Below are 27291 nucleotides of genomic sequence, written 5' to 3' on the forward strand. Positions count from 1 at the left end.
AAGACTGGCATCATTTTTAATGCCAGCTGCAGAGCATTTGATTTTACTCTGCCTCTATCTTTAGATCCTGTTGGGCCCTCACTTGTACAAGTGTAAACTCAAATAATTGTGCAAAGAACTGCACTTTACAGGTGTGCTACTTCAGCTGTCCTCTTAAAGAAAAACATTCAGAAAACATTTCTTTGTAAGTGAATGATCATACTATACTTACTATGTAACTACTTCTCCTGTATTTTCAAAGTATGTTTATTTTCTCTACAAATGTAAAATACATTGTTAGTTTTCATTTTAAGAAATAATTAGTTTACAGCTTATAAAGGACAATTCTATTGTAGAGATTTAATAAGTGATATTGACATGCTCATCTTTGTCATTTCAAGTGAAATTCCTTAGCTCTCCAAGGAGTGAGCCAGTTTATACAAAGCTACCAAATGAGAGCTATCACATCTGCAGGAGTGACAGAATGCTCTTTACTCTCCTGTTTGTTCTGGAAACTGCTTTAAAACAAACAAATACATTCTACAGCTAGAGAATTTACCAATGTGTGTGAGTGTGCACAGTGGATACCACACAAGCTCAGATATGAACTGTATCCCCCAAAATCTTTTTGGTGATTTCCCTCTAGGAAACTTGCTTTAGCAATGGAGCTGGACTACGTGACCTCCAGAGGTCCCTTCCAACCCCTACTTCTCCGTGATTCTCTGGCTTTGTTATTCTGATTGGATGTTTCTCCCCATTCAAAAGAGAACCCAATTTTCTTTCTAGATAAAGTCTAACTCATTTTCATTCAAAAGAAAAATGATGTGCCTGATTTGTTTAGAGGTGACTCCAATACTCCACTGCAACAAGGAGTGTGAAAATTCCTTATGCCAGGAAAAACCTGAAGCTTCAGATTAATGAAATAGCAACCTTTCATATAAATTTCAGATGGAGTCTAAAAAATCCTGATTGTATGTTTCAAAAAGGAAAATCTTAGCACAGATAATATTTCATAACAAGGAACCAAAATTGACACTGATTTTGGACAAGAATAAGTTCACATGGCTCACAGCAGAGGTTACCATTTCCCCATTTTCCATATGAGTACAATCCAAGCTACTGGAGAACAATTACAAAGAGAACATTTCACAAAGATTATGGACATTTCAGTGTGAGTGCTGATGGAAGACTGTGGCATGGTATAAGAGAAGAAAAGGAAAGCAAGATGAACAGAACAGTGGCAAAAATGAGGACATTACTAGGCTTTACAGAATAGTTGAGTCAAAGTCCAAAATCATATTCAGATGTCATGACTTCTCCTCTAGATATTATTTTTCTTTCAGGTTTCAGTCTTCTACGAAGACTCTTAGATACTTGGACACAACATAACCCACAGGATATCCATCTGTTCATGCGAGGCATGCTAGCGCTATCTCACAACAGTGAGATGCAAAGACAAGCCTTGTGCTAACTGAAGGTATTTTCTGATGCTATTAACGTGTTCTTGATTATTATGAATATTTAAATATAGCAGTCACTACTTCACAAGTAGGTGATTAATGTATTCTCCTTCAACAATGACAACGTCTCACATTTGGTATCTCATTTAACACTTCTTTTATAGGCTCTATTTCATCTCTCTGTTACAGTAAAAAATCATGTATAGTTACTCTTCCTGCCATACTTTCTCTCAATTAGAATCCACTGCATCTGGTTGCCACATGAGAATCAGAAAAACAATGGGTATTTCTGTCTCCTTTCAGCAGCCATTTGGCAAGATCTGCTGTCTCACGTGCAGGTCTTAAGACAGGCCTCAAAGTGTCACTGAAGGGTCTGCACATGCTTCAGCTAAGAACTTCACCATCAGCTCTCATTCAAGTAACATTATTGCTGTAATTAATCAGAGCATATATTAAAACAATGAGAAATATGATCAGCTTACATATTTGCTGGGGGAGAAGCAAGAGAGGTGGGGGAGGGGACAAATAAGCTGCATTGCTCAATCAGCATTTCTGCAAGAGTGTATCTGGTACATGTGTCTAACTTTTATCACCTTTCAGCTGCATGATATATACAACGGAGACAGATGGCTGAGGAAAAGCAACAAGCAAAAATACAAGAACAGCAGGAAACCAAAGACCAAACCCAGTCAATTCTGCCTCTCCACTCCTGAAATTACTGGCAAACAGGAACAGAGGTAGAACCTCACTTTCTGAAAAATCTTAATCTACAGAAACACGTTTGTGTTAAATTCACAAGATGGAATGATTATTCTGCTCTTGGGTTTTTTAGGAACCTGCAAAAACATCCAATGTGGGCATGTTTATCACTGCATTGTTGCAGATGGCAAAATTTTGTCTTGTCTTAGCAAGTCTTACTCATTCTTTTTTTCCCCACACAAACATACAACCCAAGTAACACCTTTACGTAATTAAATGAAGGCAGCGGGACTGGAGACAAATTATAAGAAACAAGTATCAAGAAAAAAGGAAGGCAGGGATGGAGATAGGAGACCTTAGGAAATATAATGAAAGCCAAAAGAAAAGAAACACTTTTTTCCCCCCTCATTTCCAATAAATGGCTAACTTTCCAGACACACTTCCCAAAGGGAGAACAAGGGGTGCACTCAATCAAGTCAGCAGTTGTGCATGCCACCATACCCACCTACCTCAAAAATAAAACAACACAAACCCACATACAAAAACAAACAACCACCCAAAATTGTAACCCAAACTGAATTCATGATTACTGTTAACAATAAGACATGGTTTAAGGGTGCATCACAGGGGGTGCAGCTCATGCCTCTTGAGGTGCTTGGGAAAACTGAGCAAAGGCCTGGTAATGACACAGTCTGCCTTCTCACTGAACAGTAAAGTTTGCTCATTAGGAGTGACTTTTTATGACTGGATCTTCACAGTAAAAGATGGACCATATTTTTAATGACAGAGGATCTCTTGGTGTGAGGTCTACACTTTCAGAAACAGAAGAGTTGCACAGATAAAATAATTTGTTTATATATTTTTCGCTTTTTAAACTTCACTTTATCTTAAGATACAGGGTCTTTTCAACAGAATACAAAAATAATGAGATAACAGCCACACCATGGCAGACAAATTTTGGCTGATTTGCAAAAAGGCAAACATGATCAAAAGGAAACATTGGATCTCTGTAAATGTAGTCTTTGATTTATCATTTTCAATCATGTGAACTGCAGCAAAACAGTAGCTCATAAATTAAAGCAGTCTGTGCTATGTGTCATTTCACTTTTTTTTCATTTGACTAAAAGTTAAGGTTTTGTATATGAACTTTCCAAAAAAAGTTCTAAAATTAACAGTGTATACTGGGACGACACGGTTTTGTTAAAAACATTTCAAACTCTTTAAAAGCATCAAAAATGTAATTAAATATCAGCTAAAGAATTGAAAAAAAAAACAACACACTTTAAATATTAATTGGGCAAGAATATGAGTTTACAAGTATAACGTAGATAATATGAAATGTATTTCACCCACCTTTGTATGTGTCTTCCAGTTTATCTTCAACCTAAGACATTCTTCTGTATTTTTTCAATTACTTACAGACCAATCTTTCCAACACTGCACGCAGCCATGTGCAAAAATGTTAGCAAATATGCAAGCTTCTGAAGGACTAATTCATCAGGAAATCTAAGTGCCTAAGCCTGCTCTCACTGAAGAGCAAGGGCCATAGATACATTCATGCTAGCACATCTACTGATCAGTATAGCAGCCTACCTTAGTGGAGTAGCCTGTATCCCACAGTTACCCATTTTCTCAGAAAGGATGGGATCTCATAGAGAGCTACGGAATGCGTTGGGAATTCTAATGCATGCCAGCTAAACAAAATATGCATGTATTAACCTTCACAAATTTTTAACAATATTAATGTTTCAGTCTATGTTTCATAGCTTTTAAATTTGGGCCTCAAAACACTTTGGGGCAATATTAATGAGCATTGACTGGGATTCTCAGAACTGCCACAGGCAGCTCAGAATGGTTTTTCCATGGATCCGACCACCCAAAACCTGTTAGCTTTTCTGAATGCTCCTACACTACAAAAAGAAATAAACGCCTGAGTAGTCTTATACTCATTTTCAATGAATGACTATAAATACTTAGGAATGGTATTAAGGATGACCAGGATCACCTGCCATCCTCCTCTGGGATATTCCTTGTTTTACTTTGTTTTCCAACTAGGTTCCTTCTTACTTGTCCATTTTCAAAAGGAAAGGTCTGAAAGCTACACAAACTTGTAAGAGTGCTTTAGTTTTTTGAGATTATACGAGTTGCGCATTGTGTTACGACCCTCAGTTTTGTGTCGTTTGTCCCTGAGTGGAGGCAGGACTGTACTGTAAAATCACAACTCCAACATAAGTTGTTAAATAACCATTATCTTTAAGCTTCATAATCAAAGATCAGAGACAATGCGTTCATCATCAGAGATCAACTCCTTATTTCAGTCTAATTGTCCAACAGGATCAGTTGCTGCTTTTATCACTAACAAAGTTCACATTTTTGTTGTTGTTCAACTTTAGGAGCTTTTTCAAATTTTACAGCAACCTTTAATCTTTTACACAGGAAACTTTAAAGATGCTTAACCCCATGAAAATAATGTCAGTAAAGTATCACATGACATTCATTGCGCACAGAAGTTACTCAGTGCTAAAAACACCTTCAGCAAAAGAAGTTAGTTCCTTTTTTTTTTTTTTAAAGAACTTTAAACATTAGCATTCCTTAATAAAAGACATGTTAAATATAAACACAAAGCCACACAACATGCATTGAAAAAGAAGGGTTAAAATGCAGCTATATTTCACAGACACAAATCACAGTCATTAAATTAAATTATCAGACATACATTACAACTTATTTATTATTTCAAGCTATACAGGCAACATAGCACCAAAATGGAGACATTTCCTCTAAATACGATGAACAATACACATAAATATTTGTTTTTGAATTTCTGAAACAATTATTTTCTTTCGTATTCATTCAGAACTGCCCTAAAAGAAATCCACTATCCCAAGCCTGTTCTATGACATTATTTGGGTAGTGACATATGTTATCAATTATCTCTGAAAAGACACTCCCAAGTTCCAGAATTTTTAAAAATGAATAGCGTATGCTAACATTAAGATTTCAGCCAGAGGGATATTAAATAAATGTGCTGTATTGGTAATGAGGTATTCTGAAGTTGGACATTAGGCAGCAGCAGAAGTAGAGGTATAAGGCTGAAGCTGGTTTTGAAAACCAAATTCACTAATCCTGAATTCCCTTTTAATATAAAAGATTATCTTCAAAGATATAAATACTTTTTACACATTAGAAAAATGAATGAAGGCACTTATCATACATATCTTTTTTTTTTTTTTTTTTTTTGCATTAAAATGGAAACAAATACACATTCTACTTATGCAAGTTTGGGCTGCTTCTGCTCCTGCAGAAGTTGATGGGAGGCCTGGCAATAACATCGCTGAAAGAGGACTGGAATGATAATTTTTAGAAATAAATTTATTCTCTTGACTTCTTCCACTAGTGCAAAGACCAGAATTCTATGGAAATCTTTCCAAAGCATTAACTTGACAGAAAACTGAAAAATTAGAAAAATAGCCACTTTAGAGACTATTACATTATGTGTCTGAAGGGTAATAGGAATTTCTGACACTTAAAGTTAACTTAGAAAATGAATTGATCCACTCGATATGCCTAAACTGTGAAATCACAAGTCAATCACTGACAAAATTAGATGAAAATATGAGACAGAGGAAGAAAACCTTGTTTTAATCAAAATTTCAAACAAACGTGTTTGTCTTCTGAAAGGGTTAAATATTATCTGTAACAGTGATAACAAAAACACCTCAGCACAACCAGATTTATACTGTTATCCCAAAAAAATAAAAACCAAACAGAACAACAAAAATAATCAAAGAAAAAAATCTAACATTCCTGAATCGAATTTTTACAGAACTTTTAAAATGTAATTTGAATGGTTAGCAAAACACTCCTCTGGGACGATGGATTTCTAGACCAATACAAGGTGTAATTGACCTGGCTGGTTTGTTGTCAGTGCTTTGTTATTTTAATAGTGTTTGAACAGATGTAAGAGCACTCTGCAAAATCACTACTTTTGGGAAAGCCATGTCTGTTCACTTTTAAATTAAGGTCCCTTTCATCACAGAAAATATTTTCTAAAACTTTAAAGTAAACAAGAAAAGAAACCTAAAATTATTATCTGACAGAACCAACGCTATCCGGAAGGCCTGAGGACAAATTATTCATACATCTTCACTTTGAAAAGATGGATGTATCACATCCCAGCTCACAAGAAGAAAAAGGGCTAGAAAGTAAGATATGACCATTTAACCAAGAGAAAAATACCAAAACTTAAAAGAAATTGAGATTTAAGGGGGAAGCTTCAGGTAGTAGTTCAATGTAGTGAAGCCTCTTAAAGTCTCCATAAAAAGCCTCTGTAAAGAAAAGCTCATTTGGTCAGTCATAAAAAGCCTGAACAGCAGAATAAAGAGTCAAACAAAAAGTATGTGTAAATCACCTAGTCTGTTCACGTACCGCACCAGGGCTTTTCCACCAGAAATCCCTTAACTCGCTAATGTCAAATTCTTTCCCAGCCAAATACTGCATTTCACATGGGAGGAAGCAGCTTGTGTTTGGGAAGCCCTCGCTGTATCTGCTGCTACAGTTAACCTCTGCAGCCAACAAGGCCTTAGTTCCTGAAAACTAACAATGACAAACATGTCAGTTACTGCATTTCTACTTAAAATTCTAGTTAATATTACTGTGTGCTGTGTGCTAACTAGAGCATTTGATTCTCTAGTACAGTTAATTTACATTGGTGTTATTCATGAAAACTTTGCAAGACTACATGTAAACGCACTGAAGGACTGTTACATCTTAACCATTTAACTGACTAACTGATGATTTGATTGTATTCTGACATAAAATACTGGCAGGTAGTTGTTGGTCAATCGTTTGGCTAAGAATGCTGAAGCATCTGGATATGGGACAACACAGCGTTCTTGAGCTAAATAAAGACAGATTATCTCAAAAGAATTATAGGAGAAAACTGTTAAATCTTGTCATTGTGGATAGTTTTAAAGTCTCTGCAAATCTGTAATACTTTCCCTTTTCATGCTTGTTGTAAAAAAACAAACAAACAAACAAAAAATTTATCATTAAGACAGAAAAGCACTATGATAAAATATAATACAATAAATCTCAGGTATTACCACATGGACTAAACACAAAAACCCAACAATGAATTGTTAAAAATAAGGAAGAACACAATAAAAAACCTGTATTAGAACAAAGCACACTTAGGCAGCTGTCAGAATGCTATGGAATTGTTCTTGACATTAGATAATGTGACATATGGTTTCCATACTTTGTAGCTTGTGATTTACTCATTCTTTTGTGTAGTTTTGGATCATTGCTTCAATCCCTTCACCAAAGACTAGAACAGCCTAAGAGGGAAATATCCACAGCCCAAGTTTTTACTGGTGGTGCAACTCCATTGAAACAAGCAGCTACGCAATCTATCTACCTCAAGTATTATTTAAGTTATAAACACATTATAAATATGTATATACAGCAAAATATGTATGTATCATAATTTGCACATATCAAAATTGAGGTAGTGTACTTAGATCTAAGCCAATCAGGCTAAAATATTATCTTGAAATATTTGAATTTAGGGATGATTCTACAATATTGTATCAACTTCACTTACATTAGGAGTTGTCATGAATATTCATAGCACCGTAGAATCATTTGAGCTGGAAGGGATCCTTAAAGGTCATCTAGGTTAAATGCCCTGCAAGGAACAGGGGCACCTACACACATACAGCTAGATCAGGTTGTTCAGAGCCTGGTCCAGCCTGACCTTGAATATCTCCAGGAATGGAGCATCTGCCACCTCTAGGCAACCTGTTCCAGTGTTGCACACAAGGCAGTCATTGAGAGTCCCTCGAGAGCAGAGACTGTGTGTAAACTCACTCCATTTTCTCTGAAATTTGATACAAAGACAAGAAAAGGAACAGCATTATTCAGTTCCTGGTTGGAAGAAAAAAAAGCCAAAAAAGTAAGCTACATTCTACAAATAAAACATTGTTAGAGTGTCTCCAAGACCTCCAGATGAAATGAATTAATCTTTCAAGCAAAAGGGTGTGTTTCCAGAGTCCTTCTCTGGTTTGGATGTTACGAATATGTAAATTATGGACTTAATCACAGTTTCAAGAATTCAGTCAATGTTTCTGATTCTGATTAAAATTAATTAAATAATTGCTTACATTAATTTATGCTTGAGCCATAATTTACTTCTTCTCTCATGCTGTACAATTAGTAGTAGCTTATTATTCATAATGTATGTACAAAAAGCGTTATCCCAAGATGAAAAACTATAAATACTTTTAATGGTAATTTTTGGAACAGAACTGAACATTAGCTGAAGTCTTTTTTTTTCCCATGCTAGAATAAACTTTCTTGCTTCTGAGTTAGAACCAAGTATAAACAAGCTTATTATCCTAAAACAGAAGTACCTAGCTTGCACTAAAGGTAGAAAGATACCCTAACATGTTGCATATCTCACTCTGACATTCAGAATCTGTGCTAAGTGGTTTTTGTAATGTTCACTACATCAACAGAATGGAATTAAAGTTAATCAATAATTACCTAATTCTCTGAAGTCAAAAGCTGCCTTCTTTGAAATACAAGCCAGTCACAGAAATTTCTGCATCCAGGATTGTTATTTCTATTGCATAATTATAAATCCTCAAAATTTACTGCTAAAAAGTCCTAGAAGAAATGCTTTGTAAGCGTGTACTGGACACTGCAAAAGCCTTTCCTCCCAGAGCAAACACTAGAAGTGCTTTTGCCTGCCTCTCATATCTCTGAATGTTACTATTAAATTCAGATAAGGAAATGGGTATTCAAGACATTCATTTATTGCTTTGGAAGATAAACATTGTTTTGAAGAACTGAACTCTGAATAATTTTAATAACTTTTCTTCCCTTGGAAGAATTAAACTTGCTCAAGCAGCTGGGCATTACAAATCACTAAATGCCAGCTCATCATGGTCTGCTGTAGATCAGGTTTTTACTCTAGTCTGGATAAATTCCAGAAAAATCTTTGCAGATACTGGGAATCTATTTCCACTTGAACATAAAATTCAACAGGAAACTCTGAAAAACCTGGAATAATCAGAGAGCTAAAGCTTTAGTTCAGATATGGTTTAGAAAAAAAAAAAAAACTACAGCTAAATGAGAAAAAGGATTTTTTAAGTATTTTTTTTTACACCCACTCTGAACTGGCTGGGCAGAGACAAAGCCAGCGTTCAGTGAGGTCAAAGTTATCCCTCATGAAGCAAGTGCTTAAAAATTCCCTTGCTTCCAATAGTCTGTATGTAAGCCCTGCTTACCTTCTTGGCCCCTGAAGTACATGCATTAATTAAGAACTAGTAAACAGTAAGTCATCTCCAGTTATTTGAATAACAGCTAAAGAAGATACTCTGGTATCCTTTAAACATAAAACCAAAATTCTGTTTGCACAGTGGAAGAGGTAATTGGGAGAGCTTATTAATTCAAACTTCCATGGTAAACTCTATTTGCAATAAATAAGAATAGATTATATAAACACTAATCAGTTATTCAAACTTGAAATTGGACAATATTTAAAAAGAAATGTTTCTATGATAATTCAAAGAATGAAACTACAGAATCCTATTAAGATAAATGTAAAGAATTGTATCCTTAGCCCATCCTTCAGAGATGTTAATGACATTTTTGGAATAATTTTGAATGGAATCAGAATTAGATCCACACACCTTTGATCGCCATTAATCTCTTTAAAATTGAGCACAATAACTAATAAATATTGTTGTCGCATTCATAGCTCGAAGGAATATAATGTTCTCTCTTTTGCAGAATATGCTACGATTGCTTCTTAATGTGAATTATCTGCTAGTGGCAATTTTAAAGATCAATGGTAATTACTGTAATCATTTTAATACATTAATAGACAGTGACATATAGACAATAACATATTATAGTTACATACATAATTATACACAGACAACTTTAATTAGTCATTGTTTTAAAACCACAAATATAAACCTTTATACACAAATGTACATTCAATATGGAGTAAAATGCTGTTTTGTGACAAAGTGTAATATAGATATGCGAAATAGCTTATATTTAAATATACTGATAGATAAATGTTAAGTACTAAAAAGACTTGTTTGTTTTTGTTTTTTACAAATATAAATATGCAGGTAATACTGCCGTATAAATTACAGCATATACTTTTAAATTAAAACAGATCAAACATAACTCTTCGGAACAGATCAACCCAGTAGGTATCACTATCAGTGATAATTATTCATGTCAATTTTCAAAATACTCTGTATGATATTTTACAGAACATAAAACCTGTTCTCACCGAAGAAAATGGCTATTTCCCATTTAATTCAATGTGAGCAGGAGCATTTGCTTAACAAAAATACAGACTCTGTTCCGCATGCACTATTATTTCATTGTTGCCAAATAACATAATAATACAACTTTTGAAAGCCGTGGGGAAATAGAGTGACAGAAAGAACAGAAAGCAGAAAATATCAGTGAATGCTATCGTACCGATTTCCATGGTCCCCGATGCCATGAAACATCACCAGGGCAAGAATGCACATTACATTGTGCCATATTAGGTGGCTTGTCTAGAATTTCACAGTTTTGATCACCCAGCATTTGGCCAGTAGGAAGCTGACATATCACCAGTCTTGTCTTTATTCCATCTCCACATGTTTGGGTACACTAAAACATAGAAATTTATACACAAAATTTTTGTTGCAAGTCATCAAATACTATTAATGTGATAATAAATACATGCTGTTACTTACTACGCCTACATTAGCATTCCCTGGATATTCAAGAAAAAAAGATGTACAGTTTTTGAGTTCATATAAAGAAAAAACTATTCTTTCATCAAAAATTTACAAAACTACAATTTAATAGTTGATCAAGTGAATGTCTATAAAACATCTGTTACAGAAAGTCTACCCTACCAAAGAAAAATAACTATTTGTGAGAATAAACACAAAACAACACTCAGACTGTCCTTGAGAACTAAATGGCTAGATCTGGTCAAAACAGGAAATCACTCATTTTGTCTTATTTTCTAGGCTTCTAGATATTAGTGTATCAAGAATAAGAGAAGAGGGCATAAAACATAAGAGGTAATCTTAGAATGCCAGATAAGCCAGTTTTAACTTAGAATACTTCTTTTAGACTTATTTTTATGCTACCTATATTTATATTACAGTTCTGGATTTCAAAGAACAAATTATAAATAAACACATTGAAACCCATTATTTTTCAAAACTTAAAAGAACGGTTCGATTCACATTCAAATTATTTTGATACTATTTCTAAGCTTATGCAGTGATGTTTCCGCTTGAAAATGAAATGGTCTTACTTCTCCCCAGTTTCCATAGTTCCATCGTGGGCAGGGTCCAGAATCACAGTGTCTTGACTCTGGAGGTTTACTTGCCTCATCACAATAACTAGCGCTTCTTCCTTCCTCATCTTGACATACTACAACTCGACGGTGAAATCCACCTGCACAAGTACTAGAGCACTACCAAAACATGTAGAGACAAATATCACTGTTGTATCATTAGAAAAATGTATACTGTGTTGCTTAAAACAACTTAAAAAAAGATATATTAGCATTCAAAACTGGAAATTTGCAAATAGGGATTATTATGTAGAAGTGTTTGAAAGTTGAAATTGCACAGATTTTAAATTGAATATATTTTTCATAATGGTACTTTTTAAAACAATGTACTTTTCACCAACTCCGTACTGTGATAACATTTCTCCAAATGTATATTCACAACTGAGATAAATTAACATAGAAAAACAAGATTTTCTTACTGCTCCCCAGGGTCCAGTCCTCCATTGATATCCTCCTACAGAAGGATGATTCCACTGGTTCACGCTGTCTAGCGGATGATGTATTGGAGGATAACCTGCTTCTGGAAAATGACTTGGATGCTCATGTATTTTCGGAGTGTGATAAACTGGTGAACATGGTGGCATGTTACATTCTTGTTCTTTAGAGGGACGGCCTTCAGGATCACAGTAATTCTCGTTGATTTGTTGATGGTAGTTGACACAGATAACTTGTCTTGTTATTATTCCACTATCACATGTAACTGTGCACTGACCAAAAATTAATCCAATGTTTGTGACAGAACACTGATAGCTAATAACTAAAGACATTTACATTTGACAATATAAAACATATACTTTTCTTTTTCAGAGGATGCATGCATGTACAGAATATGAAATTCCAGGTTTTTATACATTTAAAAAAAGAACAATCTGAGCAATACTTACAGGGGACCAGTTTCCAACTTGCCACTCTCCACATGGGCTAAAGCAACTTGAAACCTCAGCTGGACGTGGCAAATGAGCACAGAAAGATTCATCTGCTATTCCTCCATGAGCATCTCTACAGCTCACATAGCGAGCACGATCACCCTTCCCACAGGATGCTGAACACTGTCAGAGGACAATCCATGTTAACTGCATTCCAGGAGATCAGAGAGATCATGCAAGCATCAAAAATGCTAGCATAGCTTAGTATCAGCGTGACTTTAATATTAATCACTGACAACCAGACTTCCAACTCACAGTGATACCCGAGTGTCAAGTACAGAGCCATGCACTCAGGAAGGAAGTGAATATTGCTAGGTCTTAAGAATGGTTTTGGTCTTAAGAATTCCTCTAGGATTGAAACTGAAGTGCTGAGCCTTACTAGAAAGTAATTCAGCATATTTAAGAGGAAACATTTAAACTCTAATATGGAATCATTATACAGTTGCAAAGGGAATTTTTAAATTTACTAACAATAGAAACATTAAGAGCAGCTTCCAGAATGATCTAGTTGTTCCATAGTGATGCAACATTTACATGAACTGATGTAATAAAAACCTGGTAATCACATTCTAATTCATATTAACATAATCCATTGAGCCCCTTTAGATGTCTTTATAGATAAAAAGTACCATGGGGATTTAGTAGAGAGCCTCTATGTAGCTCCACTTTATGCACTCTTTACTACTGTTCTGTTAAAGCCTTTTCAGCAAAAATGTAATTGCTATATGCCTCATTAAGAACCTCAAGGGATTAACAGACAAGTACATTGTTACAGATGATTTTAAAGTTTTATAATTCTGTCAAATACAACTAATTTTCATCACTATGAAAATTAAACACTCTTTGGTTAAACAGAGTTAGTGCATATGGCAGCTGGGTCTGTGTTGCTTATTTTAGAAGTTGTGTATAATTGGATCTTTAAAGACATAAACAATTTAATATGTTACTCAAGTATACAAGATGTAAATCATATTTTTGAATGAAAGATGTTTTCCATTCTCACAAACTGATCAATTATTTTAAAACATCTCCTTGAACGTTCTTAATCATATCAAAACTAGTCTGCTCAGAACTCCAGCCTCTCAAACCCCACTCACTTGTTTTTCTTTTATTTCCCCTGGCTAGGCTTAATCATAGAAGTGGCTGGAAGTGTCTATCTCCTTTAAAAAAAAAAACAACAAACTAACGTGTTCTTAAAAAATAAAAATAAAAAAAAAAATATCAAAATTTCTTTAAAAATTATCTCAAGCAGATTTTGGTCTGAAAAATATAATAATGACAGTTTTACAGAAAATGAGAGAAAGAATGGAGAACAGCTCTGACGGCTGTGATCACCATTACATTACATACTGGGGTCCATGATCCATATCGCCATTGGGTCACCTTTCCTACATGGATTAGAGGAAACGATGTAGTCCATAATTTTGTAGTTTCTGGACAAGAGGGCAATTCACATTCCTATGGGGTTTAAAAAAAAAGCTTTCAAAATCTAAGTTTAGGAAAAGCCAAATGTAAAGCAGATGGCTCCCACAATGACAGACCCTTTTACTACAATATGCCAGCATTAATTAACCAGTAAATCTACTTTTCAGTGGCATTATTCAAAGGTTTTTAACAAATTGTTTTGTTTTAAGTAGAGAGGTGAAGACAATCTATTTAACGTTAATTCTGTATTAGTAATAGCTAATATTTGCAGTTTGAGAAAGAGCCATATTTAGTAGCTTGCTGGAGACAGTTGACATGAACATGACTGTTCTGTTTCAGAGCCACGTGCAATACAGAACTGAGAGAAAAAAGCAGCTCTGCTGTCCTTCATACCTTCTGTTACCAATAACAAAAAATTGTTCAGTTTCAGTCAACAGATGAAGAAGTATCACAACCCCAAATATGAAGCATACTCAAACCAATTTTGAGTGGAGAGGAAATTAATTTGTACTCATTGCTTGGCTTTTACATTTTGGAATCTTATTCAAGAAGCCATCAGTAGGCTGGTGACTTGTGCAAGGTATATTCTGGATCCCAATACCCTATTTTCTTTTGCTCTCAAAAAAAAAAAAAAAAGATCAGAATCAGAGCCTGCCCTCCTAGAGATAAGTGGTTACCTGCCTAACTGCATGTAAATGCAATCTGGTAGCCAGATCAACAAACTAATATGTAGCATGTTTGACATTAATTGCTATTCATTTGCATGTATGTAACTTATTGTAGACATTTCTTCTGAAAAACAATAAATTTAAATTAAGGAGAGATAAAGTAATTAAACAGAGATGGGGAGGAAGTGTAGAGACCCATATTAATACCATATTGAACCATATACAATTCATGTCTACAGAGTTTAAAATTATTATTTCCACTATCAAAGCTTTCCTCAAGTAAGTACATCTATCTTTAAAGAACAAACAGAATTGTGGAGCAGAACTCCAATCTAGCTAGGTGCGATTACTTAGTACAACAGCAAGCAGTCACCCTACTTTATTCTACAAATTGGAGCTTTTTAAAAAAATGTACTTACAAATAATCAGTTCTTTGGATCCCTTCAACATGTATCAAATTTTCAAATCTCCAATTTCCGTGTTATTCTCCACGTCAAATAGCACAGAAAAAGAGTATATAGTTTCCTCGCTCTAGAACTCATTTCTTGTAAGTTCCTCCAAGAAGTCAATAGACAATGTTTGTGTTTAGATGCTTTCAGCTAAGATGCTCAACCAACTGGAAGTTATTTCTTAACTTACTTGGTTATCTCTAGGACGAGTAGCAGCATTACATTCTCTGTCATCATCCAAAATAACTCTGTAAGTCCCAGTAACGCATTTGACTGCACGCATCTGGTATCCACGTCCACACGTTACAGTACACTGTTAAGAATGTCACACATTTGAAATAGCACTATGTTTAAACAAAATTATTTTTTCATTCCATCTTCTATTTCAAAACTCTCTAGCATAAATAGGAGCATGTATTGGGATGAAGATAAATTTCTTCACATCAGACCATATGGTGTTAAAACAGCGTTCACAACAAAACAGTATTTTGGTTATTGCACAACAGTACTTGCAAAATATCACCACTTCCTCCTTTTCCCCACTCTGCCCCCTGCAGTATGTTGGAGGGTGTGCAACTGACTGGGATAAACAACTTGTTTCCTGTTATTTAGCATATACACTTCAATTATCTTAATTCAAGCTATAAATTAAACATGCTGGTGCAACTATAAATACTTGGTCTTTTACTTCTCTCATTCATTTGAATGCTATGCTACCTACATTTTCATTATTTTGGAGATGAAACATGTTAATGAGAAATATCATTAGTAATTTTTTATATTAAGGCTCAAAGTTAGTGGCTATTTGAAGCATTTAATTTACATGAGGGCATTCCTAAATTACAGGCTAGACGGTCAATAGAACCAAACAAACATGTGAACCAATACACCTTCAAATAGCTGCTTAAGTTCCAATTAAAATGCATAAAAGGTGTTGTTCTGTGATCATTCATGGTCTGAAATAGCAACAAAGAGCCAGAAATACTTATGTACTCACTGCTCCCCAAGGGCCTACTTGCCAAGATGCGCATTCAGGAAGTTCACATGGTGTTACTGATCCTGGTCTATCATTCAGATTACAGAAATCGTCTCTCAGTTGTTCATCATTAAGTTGGCACCATACTTGTCGATGCTTCATTCCTTTGCCACATGTCACAGGGCACTGTAAAATAATAATCAGGTTGTAAAGAGTTCACTTCTTTATAGCAAGCTGCAGGATTTTGAAGATTACACAATTCACAAAAATATTCCATGAATGTACTTCATGCAACAGAACTAGTTATTTTGTGAGTTCTCCATTTCTAGTAAACATCAATTCAAACACATAATATAAATAATCACTATCAGGTTTCTAAAGCCATAAAATATGAAAGCAAAGTACAACTTGCTTATTTTCAATAGAATAAAAACATTTAGTTAAAATATGAGTGCACATGTCACAGCTTTCACTGGGAACCTGTTTAAGCCATCCATCATTCTACTACATATATAAAATCTACAATGAAATGGATATAATTCTGCTATTCAATTGGCTGAAAGTTCATTGCTTCAGAAAAAAAGAAAGGTACATGTATGACCAGATAAAGGAGCTTTTGCTATATCACTTTAACGTAATTAAATTTCTGAGAAAAAATTAAATCTAGGTGTGGTTTTCAGAAGTTCTCATGCCGTTTGTACACCTGAGAGGTACATCAGTGCAGTCCTATAACACTTTCATGTGCTCTAAAATAATCAGAACAAAAAACACAGTTCAGATTATTTTTATATTGGTGATCAGGCCCAAAGGAGTCTTAAACTTTACATAATTCATTACCTCACTCCACTCACTAGCAGACCAGCTTGGACACAAGAATTCATTGCAACTCTGTGTTACAACTCTTGGAAGTTCCTGACATTCTCTGTCAGGAAGATGACGACCCAAGTTGTTCAAACAGAAAGCTTCTCTGGTTCTGACGCCTCTTTCACAGCTCCTGGAGCACTGCAGCATTCAGACGATATTATGAAATAGGAAGCATAGCAGGAAAAACACAAGTCAAAATAGGTTACTGGTCTTTGAGGTGAAAAGCACAGTGCTAGACAAATGTAGCTACATCAAAGTTAAACATTGCTACTGTGTTCACCTGAGATAAACTTGGCACCTTGTTTAGCAGCTCCAATACAAAACTCATTAATGAAGGTTAAAGCTGAAACTGTACTTACTCTTTTTCTCCAGTACACACAGTACTAAATTAATAAGGCTCCAAATAAAATATGCCCTGATATTCTCTGCTGACTTCTAAATACAAGCTGCGAACTAGTGTAGACAGCTAGAGCTTCTTACAAGAGTATGAGGAATCATGTCCAGCAGTTACCAAAATCCAGAGTCCGGTATCACCTCTTCCAACAACATCTCATTCGTATAACGTTATTTTTTTTTTTTTTTTTCAGTTATTTAAACTAAATATATATATATATTTAGAAAAAAACAAGAGTTGTTATGAACACTAATTAGAAGTCTAATGCTAAAAGGTTTTGAATTTGTACCTTTGGCCATTCTGGATTTGTCAAGCATTATTTTCTTTTAGTTATTTAAACTGAAAAATATATATAAATAGAAACCAAGATTTCCTACGAACACTAACTAGAACTACAACGCTGTAATTACAAAGGTCTTGAATTCATACCTCTGACCATTCTGTGTAGTGCCAGCTTGTTAACATACAGTCGCCATGACAGGGCTCTCTGGTTGGTGGTTTCTGCTGATCAGCACAGTATCTATCATCCACCAGGGCACTGAGTCCTTTTGAAACGGAGTACTTCATGCAGTGGATTTCTATAGATCGATACCCTGGGCCACACTTTGATGTGCAGTCACTTTTGCCAATGCTGTGCCACCTGCAAAGATAAACTGTTATAGAAAGGCTAACTATGATTTATTAAGTTAATTAAGCACTCAGAGAAAGTGCCTAGAATTGCATTTTAGGGAATAGCTAGTCACGACTGGAATTTTCAAAGCAATATAAAAGAATTTAACCCAGTTTTAAAAACATCTTTTTAAATTTAAAGGATCTTTAAAGGACCTGTCTAAAACTCCCAGGTGATTTTGAAAAATATAAGCTATAATTCTAACCTTTATGTTCTGAACACTTCATTGAGGGCTTTCTTGGAGTGGAAAAAAAGAAAACTGTGTTCCAAATTAGTTTCAGTTACAGTAGGTACAGTTCTGGTGAAAAATGTATTCTGTTCAGCAAAACATTTTTTTTGAGCTTTATGAATATAAACTAGAAAAGAAGCACATTAATTCTACTTAATCGCAGAACTGTAGGCCTACTGTATAAACCAACCATATAAATAGTTATATATACATATACTTATATAATATATATATATATACATATATATATATACACACACACACACGTACAGATTTGAGAAAGGAGGGAAAGATTGGAGAAGTGACAGATGATGGAAGGAGAGGGAGTGGAGGAAGGAAGAATAAAGCAGTCAATTACTTTGTTTCAATCTCTATCAATAAAAGTAAGAAAGACCACAGTAGTTCAATTAGCGAAGAAACTCTTTTTACCTTAATTCACACTCCGTATTACACTCTTCAGAGACATCTGGAACAAGAGGTATATGTTCACATCTTTGATCAGACACTACCACATGATCACTTCTACGTATGCACGTCATTCTTCTTCTTCTAATACCTTGTAAAGAAGTGAAAAGCAGGTAGAAATAAGAGAGCCTTTTTACAATAATGGATTTCATTCATCATTTAGGAATTTAGCTGAGATACTCCATTAGCATTAATCTTTGTATAGAGTAAAATCTGCTGAACCATGCTGCTCTGTGCATCTGGCTACCTTCCTGGTGAGAACAGACTGATCCTAATCACATTTGCCACTGTGTTACCTAAGAGGTCATGATCCTTTCTTTAAGGAAGGAGAAAGTTTGAGCACAAAGTACCTAAAAGACCTGGAGTCTTTCAGGTTGGAGAAGTACCACAGTTGGCAGATGTTATGCTTCTCTAGCACATGAGTATGTCTTCAGCCTGACTCAAAATTGGCAGAAATTCACCATCTATCTAAAGTACAGGAAAGCACCTGCTAATAGAATCTATAAAAAAAATCTGAGCACACACACTTCATAGATACACTTTATACATATTGTGGCTCTATTTTTAGGCTGTAATAGCATATGGAATATTGGTTTAAGTTTATATTTCCAAATAGCTCCACTTAAAGTAGCAGATAACCAAAACACAGAAAAACATATGAAAAATACCAGGCAAACCAGTCAGTCACCATCTGGAAGTACTGTAACAGCTGCTAAATATATCTTAGTAGACATACAATTATGAAGGATGTACTAGACTTGATTCGGCTACTTTCTATGAACCACTCCCATAGTTAAAAAAGGAGGGAACACAAACATAATTCTGGGTACAGAATTATACTGAAAAGAGAAAAAGTGAAGCCATTCTGCCCTTAAATGCTATGTGCACCTAAAGTTTACTGAAAATGCTGAGTTTCTTCCTTACAAGCAGACGTAACAAAATCTGAGTACTTAAGACTAGTCCCATCCTAAATGCCATCAACTCTTTGGATCTGATGTCAGAAGAATTTACACTACCTTGACACATCCTGCTGCAGTCCTGCCAGGGTCCATAGGGATCCCACGTAAACAGATCACTTCTGTCTTCTATTGGAATATTGAATGAATAACGCACATCAGGGTTGTATAAATTCCCTACACACAAAACCTTAATTGAGATAAAATAACTGTTTTTCAGTAAATTTGAGCATGACATAAGATTGTGAACACAATGACCACGTAGCCAATTTTCAAATTCATGAAAAAAGGTAAATATTCACCTGTAAGGTTAACTCCTCTTCAATCCTATCAGTGCTGTTAATTCGTTCTACTGTATTGTTTGAACCATTGTACTCAAAAATTGCTCCATGTATGTTGATTTCTCTTTTTGACATGCTTACAACAAAATTTCCATTCAAGATAAAATTCCCATGAACATCAGATAATGCTGTAAGTAAAATAAATATGTAAGTAAAGCTTCTATTTTAATTAGAAGTTTCTTTCTATCAAAACTTCTAAAAATATACCTTTGCATCAACACTGCCATGTTTTAGTCCACATGTAAGATTTTAAAGTTGTATCAAACATTTCTAATGCATTAATTCCATCTCAACCATTGGCAGCTTTCATTTGAGCAGTTGTCATTTCTCTGCAATAACACGTTTAATAATATTTGTTTTTCTGAAAGCTGAGTACAGTCACACTTTAAATTTAGTTAGTTTAGATTAGTTTAGTTAGGTACTGAAGAAGAGAATAAACATCATTCATATTTCTATGTATTTCAAACATCTACATAATTCTACAGTGCACATTCTTCTATTTGTTGGAGCTATTTTTAGTTAAGTAGCTACTAAAAGTATATTCTAAAATAAGAAAAAGGGAATTATTATGCATTCAGAATAATAATAATAATATTGTGTATAATAATATTGTAATAGCAAAGATGAATAGCAAAGTAAACATTAATAAAACAATGGAAAAAGGGAGAAAGAAACTATGCATCAATATACTACTCTCAGGCACTTCAGAGATAACATAATTACACTGAAATAAAACAACCTAGATCTTTGGTATCATTCACTTGTGATTTGTTTCTATCACACACTCACAAATTCATAAATAAATTTATCAAAATATTATCTTTACACTCAGACATGACAGAAAAATAGAAAAAACATGAGAAGTCTGGTAAGCTTGCTGACTGCTTCATTTCTAAATATGTTTTCAATATTTATAAACTCAAATGCTCTTTAGCTGGCTCATGATGATTTAATTATCATGGCCACAACAAACTCAAAAATTGACAAAATCATACAGTATCACGCTATAACTTGTCTTCTCTGACAAGTGAGACATTCAGGAATCAGAAACCTACCATCATCTCATTATTATTAAAATTAACACCTACCCAGAGAGTCAGGCAAGTGGTGATACAATGTAATTACATATTTGCTCTAAAGACTTTATTGAGCTTCTGACAACATGTGTCTAGAGCAGACTTCTGACATGAGCACGAAAACTATCATCTGTCAGTGTTGTACGCTGGAGGTTCTTACCAAGGTAGTTGTCATCTTCTGGTTTCCCTGAGTAGCTGTGCTGCCGAATATCAATGTTTGTTGCTCCTTTGGGAATCTGTACTACAACATTGTAACCTGCAATGTAATTTTTCACAAATTAACCACAGATAAAAATACTCAGATGTTGGCAGATACGAGCATACGTTTAACTACTTTTAGTCAACAAACTCTATCTCTATGGTGCACAAGCAACCATTACTTCTGAATACCCTCATGTTTTCAGGATGGAAATATGAATATCTTTATGTATCTTTTTTCTTTAAGTCAGTTGAATTGAATTTTTATTTTCATAACTGAAAATACAGCTAAAATTCATTCCTGTGTTCAGAAATGCGAATTCTATTCTTTAACAATAACACGAGTTCACCTAGAGAGCAGTCGCATATATCACGTGGGACTCAGGAAACTCTCTCACAATTTAGACACAAAACTTTCATACATACCTAAATGAATCACTTAAATTACTTCCATTCTCTGTACAACTGAGTTAGGCTTTCCCTATCTTACAAAAGTACTGCACTGCAGCACTCTAAAGAACAAGTCCTAAATACTCAAATAGTGCAGTGTTATAATAGACGTAGATGTACCAGACAAACGAGCTATGTCAGATCCACATTCTGCTACTACAAGTGTTATCATGCTGAGCATTCTCTAGAACAAAAATGCTTCACAAATGAGTCACTGTTTCCTATAATATCTCCAATCAGTATTACAGTATCCTCGTCTCCAGGTAACAAAATCAGATCCGTACTGATCTACTTTTCAGATCTGTTGCTCTGTACTTAAGTACAAGCTAAAAAAAAAACCCCACAAAAACAGTAGTTTCTCACAGATGCTAATTACAGATTCAGAAGGATCACTGTGACTAAGAACAACTGAATATGGCAAACATGGGAAAGAATAAACAAAAACATACAATCTGAAGCATTAATATAATCTTTGCTAACTTTGCCACTTGTTTTGCTGTGTTTAAAAGTCTTGCCTGTATTGAACTTTAGTTAGTTAACTCACTTCCATGGGAGGCAAATTAAATGGGTATAGTCTTTATGTTTCTAGTCTTTAAGTTTCTTAATTCACTAACTTCCCAGTACTTTTAACCTAATAATACTATAAAACTTAAAAGAAACGTTTAAACTAATCACAGGTGCAAAACTACCAGATGGGGGCAGCACTGCAACTGCATGATTTGCTATCTGCTCAGGATAAAAAAAGCCTTTGGTCTCTGTTCTAGTACTGTTGGGAAGAAAAACAAAAAACACACAAAAAAGGCCCTCATCTCTCACAGTGAAAACCTTCTAGAATACAGAAGACAAAATACGGGAGGAAACTACAAATAAAATTGCCTAGCCTTGTCAAGTATAAAAAGGATGCTAGATCACATCCTAAGGCAGTGAGAAGGAAAGTTTTCCAGGAAATCCTCAGAATCTCTAGTCTACTGCAATTATAACCAGCATAACAATTATGCTTACATAATTAGATGACCATTTTCTGAACTGAGAGTTTAGTAAATTAGCGTTTTCATTACAGTGAATTTCTTCAGATTGTTTCACTGTCATTTAAACACTTAATGACAACATCATGACTGTCCTCATAACTGTATGAATACAAGCACGTACCACAAGCTGTTCTTGCCTAGTTCCTCAGTAAAATGGCTTGTGACAGTATGGAATGGCACTAGTCACTGATTAAAGAAAAAGACCAAGTATACAGACTTTGGCAAGCTTATCTAAGGAAATAACAAAGAGGAGGGCCACAAAGATGATCAGAGGGCTGGAGCACCTGCTCTGCGAAGAAAAGACGAGAGATTCAGGCTTGTTCAGCTTGGAGAAGAAAAGACTCCAAGGAGATCTCATTGCAGCCCTCCAGTACTTGAGGGGAACTTACAAGCAGGAGGGAAACTGACCTTTAACATGGTCTGATAATGACAGGACAAGGGAAACGGCTTTAAACTAAGTGGGAAGATTTAGGTTAGATGTTAGGAAGAAATTCTTTAATCAGAGAGTGGTGAGGCACTGCAACAAGCTGCCCAGAGGAGCTGTGGATCCCACTCCCATCAGAAGTGTTCAATGCCAGGTTGGATGGGGCCCTGGGCAGTCTGATCTGGTGAGTGGCAACCCTGCTCATGGTAGGAGTGCTGAAACTAGACAAATCCCTTCCAGTCAAAGCAAGTCTGTTTGATTCTGAGAATTGACAACATTCTGTCTTATCTATAGCAACAAGTTGGGAAACTTGTTTTATTGCAGTCTGCATAATTAATGTAGTCATCTTGTTTCCCAGTGTAAATATGAGCTCCTATAAAAATTATTTCCTCAGAACACGTAGCACTACAGTAAATCAGTTAAAGCATCTAGGAAAGCAAACGACACAGTAACTTTCAAGTCAGACTACCTTATGTTGTGGATTGTAAAAATAAAAAAAACTACATACTATGAGCTTCCATTTTTCATAATTTACTTTTTAATATAAAAATGATAGGTTTCTTTTTTGAAACGATGCATTTTGTAAAAAAAAAAAAAAAGTGCACAAAATGAAAATTTTACTACTTTGTGGAATGAATTTCAGTTAGAAGGAAGTAAGTCTGAGATGACACAAAGCTGATAAACAACATAGTGACAATCTCTACCATAGTTGAATGAACGGTAGATTTAGTATACTATTTGTATCAAATGTATTTCTGACGTAATTCATGTGATACTTCTAGTGATGGAAAACAAAAAACCACATTCTTCTTCTTTAGTGTTTTGACCAAATATTCAGAATCCAGTCTCTAATAAAATTAGTTGTTTGTGTCTTCTTCCAACATCTCTGGATAGACACAAGAAAAGTTATGTTTATAGAGAAGGAGTAGCTGTATCCCACCTTTAAGCTTTCTGATGCTTTTTGCATGGCACAAGGCCTCTGCCTGGAAAAAATAAATAAATCCAGCAGGATGCTAAATATGCTTTCCCTGCTGACCAGTAACTCCTTTGTCCACTGAAGATCCTATTTGGCAGCTCTCCAGGTGTCATTTTCACTTTGCCTGTGGTCTCTTTCAACCACTGAAACCACACAAAGAGGCCTTTTGGAATTTGATATGAAACCAGAGATTACTTATGTTTTTTGCTCTAAATATTGAACTGTTTTTTTTTCCACCATAGTGCAGATGGGTCACTGTGTCACAGTTCTTTACTGTTCATCCTTGAAAAGGCACACGAGTGAAAACTGGGGATATTTTTTGTTAGCAGAGGCCGAAAAGAACATACATTGAAATCCCATTTCCTCAAACATACAATTTCTAAACCACACTGAAATGTACATTAAGATTTTAAAAATACAAACATACCGTAACGAGCACGGTTGAAAGTACCTGCAAGTGTCTTACATGAAGAGTTATCACCACCACAGATTCCACATTTGTCTCTCCTTGCCTTGGAATTCAAAACATGATCACAGCCTGCTTGCTACAAAAAATATAATGTTGTATCATTCAGCCCAGTGGAAAACAGTGAAAACACAACGCTAGTTCCCCGCTCCCCAAAAACATTTTCATTTACTGTATATATCTAATCTTCCTTGGCAGTTCATGAAAAGCCTTCTTACATTTAGTATACAGTATAGTTCTGGTTTATACATTCTTAGTACAACAAATTCACTCAATATACCAAGAATTGTACAAAGCTACCTAGAAGTATTTAAAGACTTTGTATAAAAATATCAACATGGTATGTAAACTAAGGTGTATTTACATAAAGCCTTGGAATTCTAAAATGAGTATGTACACCTGCATGAATATCAATTATATTCAAGTCTGTCATGACTGCAAAACGAGAGAAAGAATACACGTAGACTAGTACAGAAACACTTCTCATTTATAAATATTTACTTACACTTTTTTTTTTTCCCCTACAGTCATAAACAGGACTGCTCTGTGGCATTTTCTCTTTCATTTTGATATACAGCCAAATAAAAAGCTACATTTTCTCCTCACTCTGAATTTAGCCAGTTTCACTGAAATCAGCAATCTACTTAAGATGGACAAAAAGGTCTTGAACTTGAACAAACTGAATAATATATCAGTTTGTTATTTTTTAACAAAATCTGGTGGGCATTTCCATAACTTCTATGAAGCACGTTTAAATGATTCCTTTCCTGGGTCTGTTCATCCTCGCTTTGCAATAAAGTCATAAATGCGTAATCTATCTATCCTTGCATTTTCTGACTTCTTCACTTCTTTGATAGCAGAAATATGATAGCAATAAACGCACAGCATGATTCTTTCCTCCCTTTACACCAATTTCAGATCAGTTTCCCTCTGCTCTCTTGGACAATAACAACACATCAGGCTTAATGAGGAAAGACTGTGGGTGTTCAGATTCAGCTGTATGTGCTTTGCTTAATTGCCTCAATTTCCAGATCTTAATTTGGTAGGGATTAAAATCAACTTAGGTAAATTCAAAACATCTGGTTTTACATATTTTCAATAATGGTTATTTCAGTGTATATTTATTCAATATCTATTCTACAAGCTGTTAAAACTGATTTTAATAATTAGTAAGTTTAGATTTAAATACCCTGCATAAGCCTTGAACACAAAGGTCATTGGTTTCTGCTCCACAGGGAGTACCATCAGCAACTCTGTCCTTCAGCTGATAGTAGGAAGTTGTTCCAGAAACTCGGCAAAAAAGTTTACAGCGATCTTTCATTGAAACTGGAAAGAAAATCCAACAGGTTTCTTGTCTGTTTTATTACTTTTAAAGTAATTAATGTTAAAGTAATTACTGTTAAACAAACATTTGTATTTTATTAATTGAAAAAAAATTGTAGTTACTTACTACCACTGTATTTTGGAAGCCAGCGAACAGCAGATGTAAGACCATTGATGTTAAAATGTTTGCCATCAAATTCAGAGCACTGTTGCTCCCGGAAATCTTTTTTGCCCTTTGGACATGAATCAGTATTACAGGAACGAAATTTCATCCTGCGGCCAACACAGTACTTTCCTCCATTTCTTGGTCTGATAAAAACAGATAAATGTAAAATGTTGTCCCTTGTTTTTTAAAACTCCTTTTTTCCAGGAAAATTTTCACAGAAGCAGTATCTCCTCTGTAATTTTAAATTACATTTCCTAACTTGTAAATCCTGTTATACAATACTTCCATACTAGCAAGTTCTTGGAAAGGAAAAAATAATCAACAGCATATTGGTAGCATCAGCTACTACAGACTGACAGAGACCTATTTAAACAAGATCTAGTCTACTGTCTCTTACTCATCAGGGAAAACAAAATAACCTGGGGTGATATCCTTCTGATAATATCAAGATGGCATTACTTCCTAAGAAAAGCCAATAGCCATAATTGCAGCTCTTGTTCTGTAGAAGGTAAGAGTAAAGTTCTCTCTGATTTTTGTTACAGAGAATGAAACCCACATAGATTATGCAGTCAATGGAAGTTTCTTACTATAATGTAAATTTTTACTGGTGTTTAGAACAAATTCACAAAACTAAAATATCTTCATCTTTTTTTAACTAAACCATTATGTCATAATTCCTTTACTCTGCTCTGATGAAGAAGAACAACAGAAAACATACTCTGGTCTGTTACAGAGCCTGGTGGTGCTCTTGATTCCACCTCCACAAGTTCTTGAACATGAGCTATAAGGTCCCCACGGTCCCCACTCTCCATCTACAGGACGCGTCTCCATTTCTCTGCTCACACAAATTCCATGGCGGCAATGCTGTGCAGTTGACAAACAAAAAAAGGTTTCTAAGTTAAGCAAAAGGTTACAATATACATTAGGCACAGAAAGAAGAAAATTGACTGCAGCCATCCTCTGAAGCATCGAAGACTGCCCCCAACTGAGCACAAAAGAGCAGACTGGATGAACTACACAGAGACAGTGCTCATAGACAAATGAGAAAATTCCATACTTTAGATGACTGACTGCAAACTCAGGATTAGACTGATGATCTAATTTGTTGTCAGAAGGGGTTCTCACAGCCACATTGACAGTAGTATACTCCATCATTCCCTGCAGTACATATATGGATCAGTCATGAGAATCATCTGAACAGATCATATCAACTCAACTGCTTGTTATTTATGAAGCTTAGGATTTGCATTTTCACTCTTTGTGGCACAGAGCAGCTTGGTATTATCCCACAGTCT

At 35.0% G+C, this 27291-nt stretch overlaps 1 protein-coding gene across 1 annotated transcript in view; it reads right to left on the minus strand.

The window, feature by feature from the left end:
- Positions 1-27291, minus strand: part of ADAMTS20 (ADAM metallopeptidase with thrombospondin type 1 motif 20) — an 84483-nt gene that overhangs the window by 19608 nt on the left and 37584 nt on the right. The window contains exons 12-28 of the mRNA XM_042815831.1: positions 26715-26860; positions 25958-26139; positions 25697-25833; positions 24469-24586; positions 21126-21221; positions 19851-20017; positions 19609-19738; positions 18557-18683; positions 17658-17868; positions 16808-16972; positions 15992-16156; positions 15185-15307; positions 13803-13910; positions 12411-12575; positions 11946-12233; positions 11485-11646; positions 10647-10823 (exon numbers count right to left, since the gene is read on the minus strand). Of these exons, the coding sequence (XP_042671765.1) occupies positions 10647-10823; positions 11485-11646; positions 11946-12233; positions 12411-12575; positions 13803-13910; positions 15185-15307; positions 15992-16156; positions 16808-16972; positions 17658-17868; positions 18557-18683; positions 19609-19738; positions 19851-20017; positions 21126-21221; positions 24469-24586; positions 25697-25833; positions 25958-26139; positions 26715-26860 (2667 nt within the window). The remainder of the gene's footprint in view (positions 1-10646; positions 10824-11484; positions 11647-11945; positions 12234-12410; positions 12576-13802; positions 13911-15184; positions 15308-15991; positions 16157-16807; positions 16973-17657; positions 17869-18556; positions 18684-19608; positions 19739-19850; positions 20018-21125; positions 21222-24468; positions 24587-25696; positions 25834-25957; positions 26140-26714; positions 26861-27291) is intronic.

This window comes from Centrocercus urophasianus, unplaced genomic scaffold, assembly GCF_019232065.1.
Source record: "Centrocercus urophasianus isolate 14NV4802_14NV808 unplaced genomic scaffold, USGS_Curo_1.0 seq_15, whole genome shotgun sequence".
NCBI lineage: Eukaryota > Metazoa > Chordata > Aves > Galliformes > Phasianidae > Centrocercus > Centrocercus urophasianus.